General features: G+C 48.4%; 1 protein-coding gene across 1 annotated transcript; it reads right to left on the bottom strand.

The window, feature by feature from the left end:
• Positions 1-1213: 1213 nt before the first annotated feature.
• On the bottom strand, positions 1214-5649 carry LOC148040882 (uncharacterized). The gene is made up of 2 exons (XM_087672890.1): positions 2506-5649; positions 1214-1967 (listed from the first exon to the last, which is right to left on the bottom strand). The coding sequence occupies exons 1-2, from the start codon at positions 5201-5203 to the stop codon at positions 1498-1500; spliced, it is 3168 nt and encodes a 1055-aa protein (XP_087529016.1). The 5' UTR covers positions 5204-5649; the 3' UTR covers positions 1214-1497.
• Positions 5650-8150: the final 2501 nt, after the last annotated feature.

Genomic DNA, 8150 nt, shown 5'->3' with positions numbered 1-8150 from the left:
CCTCTGTCTCCAATGCTGCCAGCATCAACCTGATCTAGTGCCCTCATTGACACACTGAGCTGCGTGCAGCAATTGATCTATCCATGGCTTAGTATTCAGCATTCATTTCAATCAATGCAATATTTCTTCCTTCCAACTTCTGCTCTCTCTCTCTCTCTCTCTCTCTCTCTCTCTCTCTCTCTCTCTCATCATGTTCCTTCTTCCATTGCACACTCTTACAAAGTAAACTTCTTTACAAAGTAAACTTCTTGAGCTAGATGTTCCAAATTTCAAACAACTCAAGCTTTGTTTGGTATCAAGCAAGTTTGCACACTATTACAAAGAGTTCCCAAGGGGAATGGAAGAGGAAGATGCTAACAAGACCAATCCAAGAAGAATAGATGGGTTGATGTGGTCAAATCTACACGATAGGAAACAAAGCCAATTTCAACAAACAAGAATGGTAAAGAAGATGGATGGGATGTCTTCTAAAAGTCAAAACAAGAATAATCATTCAGTTGGGTCATGGAGTCAATTGTCAACAAAAGAGGGATGATGGATTGAGGGATAGAACAAACAATTTGGATAGAGCACTCAATTGGGTCATATGGAGTGTGCAAGGAGCATTCTTCATGGGGCCGAAGAAGGCCATGCCACTCGCTACAAATGACTGCTCTATCCAAATTGTAAGGAAGGGTTGCTGCGAGGTAAAAGATTAGCTAGATTGCTAGGAGGCACCTATGCAGTTTAATGAAATTGAAAGTGTTTGGAGCCTATTGAACAGCAGGTCCTCTAGCTCCATCCATTGACAGTTGCAACATCTCCTGGTCTTTTCTAAAGATTCAACATCTCAAAAGCTTCCCACAACATTGTGGTATTTGCTCTTTCAGAACTGTCAAGAAAACCCCTCAAAGCTCAAAGCTCATGTTTATCCGAGAACAATTCAAAGCTAGTAGTAGCCCTTCAAAAACATCAAATATCCAACCTTTATTTCGATTCATTTATATGCTGACCGTCAACATTCTTTCCAAAAACTTTCAAAGTTTGATGATGGTCAATTCTTGATGGGAATATTAACTACCATGTTGGTACCTGCCTCTTACGACTTAGATGCACCAGAAAGAGGGATACATTAAACCAACATTAGTACGTGCAAGCAAGTAGCAAAAGAGAATACGTCAAACCGGAAGGCAAGTTTCGCTTAAGAGATTGTATGTCATGAAGTCCCGACTTTTCTTTGACGTATTTGAAAGAAAGCTTATGTATTACCATCGGGTTTAGGTCGAAATATGTACAGAAAAGGTCGCTTAAGATTAGCTCATCACACATGATTGGGGAAGAGCTGAATAACCAAAGCAACCAACGAATGTGCCATTAAAGCATTGTCTAAGTTCCTATATAATATAAAATTCTAACTCCTAAAAGCGGACAGAAAACGTAGGTACAAAATTGCCCGATCACAAGGGGAAAAAATTTGGGAGGCAGGCTTGCAGGGGGATATTATGCATGCATGCACCTCTACATGGTTATGAGATCGGGGGGGCCGTGGGCATTGTTGCTACCGTTATTATTATTTGCAAGCTTGATATTGTCATGGTGATGATGATGCACGAGGGGTATGTCCGAGAGCATCTGGACGACCTCCCGCATGGAAGGGCGCTGGTCGGGGGGGTCCACCAGGCACCGCAAAGCCACCCTCAGCATCATCATCGCTTCCTGCATGATCACCTGCTGATGTTGCTGCTCCTGGGACGACGAGTCATGGTCATCAGCTGGGCTGCAGTGCCCATCCTCGGCCAGTATCCTGCTGTCCACTACCTCCAGTATGCCCTCCCGGGTCTGCACCTTCTTCCTCACCCATCTCGCGATGTCCGAGCACTCGCCATACTCGGGCTCGATAGGACGCCTGCCCGTCAGGAGCTCCAACAGCACCACGCCAAAGCTGTAAATGTCGCTCTTCTCGTTGATCTTGAGGGTGTAGAAGTACTCTGCGCAGGCGTGAAAAGATTTAAGGATAAATGATGACCCAAGTCTATGATTGGACTTTCCAGTGCTTGAGAAGACCCAAAAGAGCTTTGCTCCTTATGGTGAATCACTTATCTCTATGTTATACTATGCAATAATGCCGAACATCATGAGGAAGTAAACTTTCAACGTTATCCCAAAATTTTATTACCCATTGCAGGAGACTTACGTTTGCATATATAATGATATCAACGTCATGAGCTCTTGCAAGTGAGCACAGGTTTTACCCTGGTCCCTACCCTATGCAGTCAGTAGTGGCAACGTCACGAGCTCTTACAAGGAGCACGCACAGTCTACCTCATCCTACCATATGATAGTGGAGACATCATGAGCTCTTCGAAGAAGCCAACCCCAGCCTAGCTTGCTGCAATGCTGACGCAGGAGACTAGCTAGGAAGATATTGATTCCCTTGTAAGAGCTCATAATGTCGTCGACTATGGTAAAATGTCTGAAACTACTTTGAGAACAAGGCATGAGGCAGAGAGAGAATGAATTGATTACCTGGAGCAATGTAACCATGGGAACCGGCGACAGAGGACATCGACTCGGGCTTGCCAGAGGGGTCATGGAGGACACGGGCAAGGCCGAAGTCAGCCACGTGCGCCTCATAGTTGGAGTCGAGGAGGATGTTATTGGACTTAACGTCACGGTGGACAATGACGGGACAGCAGTCGTGGTGCAGGTAGCAGAGGCCCTTGGCCGCCTCCAATGCAATCCGGCACCTGGCAGCCCATCCGAGGGTATCCCCGCCTGCCCCCCGGGGCCCATGCAGCACCTCGCCCAGGCTTCCATTGGGCATGTACTCGTATACCAGCAGATTGGTATCCTGCCTGTTGCTGGAGCAGCACCCCAGTAGCCTCACAATATGCCTGTGCCGTATGTTGCCCAGAGTCTGAATCTCCGCCGAGAAACCGTAGTCCTCCTCAGCCTCCGACCCGCCCACACTCAGCCTCTTGATGGCAACCATCTGGCCGTTGGGCATCATCCCCTTGTACACCACCCCCGACCCCCCCTTCCCTATTATGTTCTTGTCCACTAGGCACTCCAGCACATCCCCTACCGAGAACTCCAGCTTCTCGTACGCCGTGAGCGTCCATTGTCGCTTTCTCTGCCTCATCTTGAACATCAGCGCCGACAGAAACTGCTTGTCCCTCTCGTTGCGCAGCACGTATACCACCGTCGCCACCGTGAGAATGAACAAGCACACCAACGCGATCATCCCATACACAAACGCCCTCCCCTGCTTATTGTCCTCTTGCTGATCAGACAGAGAACAACTCACCAGCATTTGTTTGCCACATAACCGGGGATTGTGCTCGAATGAAGAGACATTGAAATTGGCGAACTGCCCCCGCTCCGGGATGACGCCCGAGAAATCATTGTAAGAGAAGTCCACCACAGTCAAGGTTACCATATCCCCTAACACCATTGGAAGCGGCCCGGATAAACTGTTTCTGGAAACATTGAGAGTTTCCAAGACTGAGAGCTCGGACAGCTTAGAGGGGATTCCTCCTTGCAGCCGGTTGCGACTGAGATCGAGGACCGTGAGCCCAACGCAGCCGCTGAGCTCTTCAGGTATTTGGCCACCGAGAGCGTTATTGCTAAGCAGCAGCTTAGCCAGTCTCTTCAGACGCCCAATTTCCCTAGGGATTTCACCGGAGAGCAGATTTCCAGAGAGATACAGGTCGATCAAATAGGGCAGGCTGCCGATACTAGGAGGAATGGGCCCAGTGAGGCGGTTGTTGGTGAGGTCCAGAGTGCCTAACCTGGAGGTAGAAGCCGGTGGGAGGGGAGGAATCATCCCGCTGATATTGTTAGAGTTGAGCTCCAGGATGTCTAGTGCGGGGAGGGCAAGTAAGCCCGCGGGCAGGGGACCGCTTATCTGATTGTCGCCCAGTCGCACGCGATTGAGCTTTGAGCAGTTGGTAAGGCCCTCGGGAAGGGGGCCGAAGAATCTATTGCTGAAAAGGATGAGCCATTGCAGGTTGCCAGCAGCACAAATATCCGGAGGGATGGCGCCAGAGAGCATGTTGGAGGAGAGGTCGACGAGGAAGAGCTCTCCGTTCCGTCCGAGGTGCTGCGGGACGGGACCGGTGAAGTTGTTCTCCCAGAGGTTGAGGACCTGGAGATGCGGGAAGTCCCCTACAAAGGACGGGATGCTGCCATGGAGGAAGTTGAGGAACAGATTGCAAAGCTCCAGTTTCTGGAGGTTGGCGAACTGCGGCGGGATGGGGCCCGACAGGTGGTTGTTGGAAAGGTCCAGGGACTTGAGGCTGGTTAAGTTACCCAGATCCGGGGGCAGCACCCCCGTCAGGCTGTTGGTCTGTAGAAAAAGGGTGTCCAGATTAGTGAGCCCGCCCAGCACGGCTGGTATGGGCCCGCTGAGTCCACTGTTGGCTATGTCCAGCCTCACCAGGTTGCTCAGCCTCCCGAGCTCCACCGGAATCCCGCCCTCGAACTGGTTGTAGTAGCCAATGTACATGTGCTCCAGCCTGGCCAAGTTCCCCAGCTCCGGCGGTATCCGCCCAGTGAGCTCGTTCCCCGACAAGGCCAGGTACTGCAGCGACTCCATGTTGCCATACTGCGGGTGTACCGAGCCACTGAAGAAGTTTCCCCCCAAATGCAGGTGCGTCAGGTTCGAGAGTAGGCTCACCTCCAGGGGGAGCTCGCCTGTGAAGTTGTTGTTGAATGCATCCAGGACCTCTAGAGACTTGAGGCGAGAGAAGTTCTTGGGGAAATTGAAGCCGAAGTTGTTGTTGGAGATGTTGAGGAAGCGCAGCCCGGCCAACGCGGTTACCTCCGTGGGCAGAGCCCCCGAGAGGTTGTTGGCCGCCACGCTCAGGTTCACCAAACTGGACAGGCCCTCGATGGAGGGGGCTAGCGAGCCAGACAGATTGAGGCCCGATATGTCCAGGCCTACCACCACATGCGATGCGTTGCACGTCACTCCTTTCCAGCTGCAGTGGCCTGATAAGTCACTTGTACTGGCATTGCCATCAGGAGCTCTTCTCCAGCTTCCCAATGCGTCCAAGTCGTCCACCATTGCCGCCTTCAGTGAGAGAAGCGCTTCCCGTTCACTCAACCCAGCCCCTTCCACTCCTCCCCCGTAGGACCAGCACCAGCACACAGCAATCACACTCGCTAGCAGCATCATCTTCACCATCTTCTGACCATATCCTCTTTGGAGCACCTCATCCATTGAGACCCAATCTCCTATGTGAAGGCTTTCAGGACATGCCCAGCCGCATCAATCCCGCATCCTAACTGTATTCTCAGAGCACACCTCCCAATTTATGAAAAACCTGCCTCGTTGCTTTTCTCTCACAAAATGCCAATCTTACGAGCGTCAGAAAGTCTCTGCTACCGTCACTGTTGAGCTATGAAAGCAGCTGACTTAGAGACACAATAGTGGACCTTACACTTATATAGTGCTGCTGTGAGTATGGTGAGATAGGACTCAACAGCTAGCGAGACAGGGCGACGACCAACACAGTGGGAGGAAAGACGAAGGGGATCAAAGGGGAGTGATGGGCTGGGTGGATGGCAGCTTTTACTGGCATACGGGAGAAGTCACTTTGGGAGGAAGATGCGCAGTAGGAGGGTGGACGACGCAAAATGGGATATAGGTTAGTGAGCTGGGGAGAGAGAGAGACGGAGGGTTTTTTTTCATCTCAGTGGCCACTACACTGTATGTAGGGTGTGCTATCGCGGTCAAACCGGGGTGTACTAGGCCTCCGAGGATCGAGCAGGGGCCACCACTGGTGTTCACTGCGTTAGTGGGGAGCGCACGAAGTCCGTGACCCACAGTATCATCGGTATTTCACTAGTTTGTTTATTCCTTTAAAATTCCTTTAAAATTTATCTATAAGAAGACTACTATAATATCGTTTATTTTACTATTTTCTTTTTGTTGTGCATTTCTCAGCAAATATTCCAATTGGAAGGGAATAAAATTTTGAAAATACTTTCCTTTCAGCTAGTCAAAACCGGACCCCTTTAGCTAGATTCCGAATTTCGCCGTAACCAAAAGCCACCTGCGCGGTGTGGGACGTTGGGCAATGGGAAGGGCCCCTTGCATCCTTTATACAATAGCTTGCCCAGGGGCCCCTACCGTCAGTCACATGTTGTGACCATTGGACAATCTAGAATGCCTTCTGCAGTCCTCCTGTCGATTAAGAGTTTTTTAATTTTGAAAAAAGGGAAAGGCGTGGCATAGCAATGAGGTGCATTTACACTCAGCTTTTGCAGAGGTGCGTCCAAGTCATGATTGGTAGAGGGGCGCATCTTGCAGGGCCCAGGGGTCTAGCAGCTAGCTGCTAGCAGCCTCTGGGTGCGTGTCTCTCTCCTGTGCTCTCTCTCTCTCTCTTCCTTCTGTGTCTCTCTCTCTGCATAGATACGAGAGGAGTAGCATCATGCATTATTACACCACAAGCTGTAGTAAAGGAGAAGCGCTGGTACAGAGACACAGTCTAGTAACTACTACAGGACGCCCAAAAGCCCGTCCTGCCGTCCTCGCGCATGCGGACGGACTCTTGACGATCACCCTCATCAAGACTTGTGAAGCTCTTTTGGACCGCTTTTCCTTCCCCATTTAATAATTATCACTGCAATGAAATTCGACCAACCGCAAGTGACAAAAGTCATAACCCCTGCTTATAACGAAGGAATGGGCATTTGACAACGCTCTAGGCATTTTATCACTTGTGCCTATCATCGGTCTTAACTGCTAATATCGGGCCCCTTCGCATATTATTAAATTTTGATGTTGCGCCTTCCCAATCCATGTCAAAACCAGTATCGGTCCAAGTTTCCTTTTTTTTTTTTTTTGAATTACCGTCTCGTCCACAAAAGACGGATTTCCTCGATCGATGGAATCTTTGTCCACTAATTTCTGGCTTTTTAAATCTCACGTACGATCGGATAGCGCGTCATTGATCCCGTATTTTAAATGTCGTATATTCACATAAGATAACAAACCCAAAAGCTCATCATCACCCCCATAACTCTTAATTAATGCACTAATATACGCATCGGGAAGACCAGCAATTCTAAATCAAACTGTTCAATCATCCACTATCATTTTAATTTTAATTTTTTGTGAGTTCGTGGTGAGATATTGAGGAAAGTGTGCGCCCCCCTCCCCCCCACACCGGCTTTAAAAATTGGGAGTGTACAAGTACCTAAAAAGCAGTCCCCCGCTCTCGATGGGCGAGAAAGGACGCACCACTCCAAAAGATTTCCACATAAGTTATTGGTAACAACATATAGCAAAATGTGAAAGGAGCGACACCGGGCTTTGGCTTTCTCCCACTACCAACTTATTACCACTACTAAGTCAACCTCATCGTTGAACGCCTTTTCCCACCCACTCACTCAGCTACCAACACAAGTCTCCCCCTCCTCACATCTTGTCGTGTCAGCTTTGAAGTTTGCCTGCCCTTCCAAAAAAAATTAATAACAGTTTCCACTTTCCCTCACGAAATGCCCGGTTGTTGTCTTATTTCTCAAAATCGATATGTTTACTGAAAGATGTCAAAGTGGCATTATGATGTCCAACAACGCTGAGTCTGAAGGGTTCAGTTAACAACAAGGGCTCAGTTGAAGGACAAAATTGAAGGATGTCCCCAAAGATGTCAAAGTATGCATGATGATGTCTAGCAACTTGCAAGCCTGAATATCTTGAAGATTTCACTACCCTTCAAAGGGGGGTCTATCCTTTACAACAAGGGTAGAAATGAATTTGTCCTTCGAACTAATGATATACGTAAGACAAGAGTAGTAGGTATACACCTTTCCAATCGTTCCACAAGGAAATTGAGGTTTTAGTAGAGCTTTGAAAACCAAACTAGCAAAGTACGTTTGTAGATAAGTTTTAGCATTGTTTAAATACATGGAGATTTTCGAAATGAGAATATATAAACATATATAGTTCAAGTCAATGATCGTGACTTTGGACATTCACTTTTTGTTTGGTATGTTAGATGAGCTTCTCTTCAAAAAATAATACTCTTTACATCTTGCCGGGTGTCCGTATAGATGGTTGTACCCTATTACAGTTGCATTTTTCTTACGGATGGTGGCTTGCTCAAAATTCTTAGTCTTGTCTATGCTGTTAACTATTGCTTCTATGTTAACCTCGAAGTTAT

This window comes from Lygodium microphyllum, chromosome 1 (assembly GCF_053477565.2).
Source record: "Lygodium microphyllum isolate KBCC chromosome 1, Lygodium_microphyllum_v1.1.10, whole genome shotgun sequence".
Lineage (NCBI taxonomy): Eukaryota > Viridiplantae > Streptophyta > Polypodiopsida > Schizaeales > Lygodiaceae > Lygodium > Lygodium microphyllum.
Note: the sequence above shows the minus strand (reverse complement) of the source record. Positions and strands in the feature narration are given on the sequence as shown.

Excerpts from the sequence above, each read along its gene's own strand:
- LOC148040882 (XM_087672890.1), bottom strand. The coding sequence starts at position 5,203 with ATGGATGAGGTGCTCCAAAGAGGATATGGTCAGAAGATGGTGAAGATG. Across the intron at positions 1,968-2,505 it reads CCATGGTTACATTGCTCCAG|AGTACTTCTACACCCTCAAG; the intron begins GTAATCAATTCA and ends ACGCCTGCGCAG.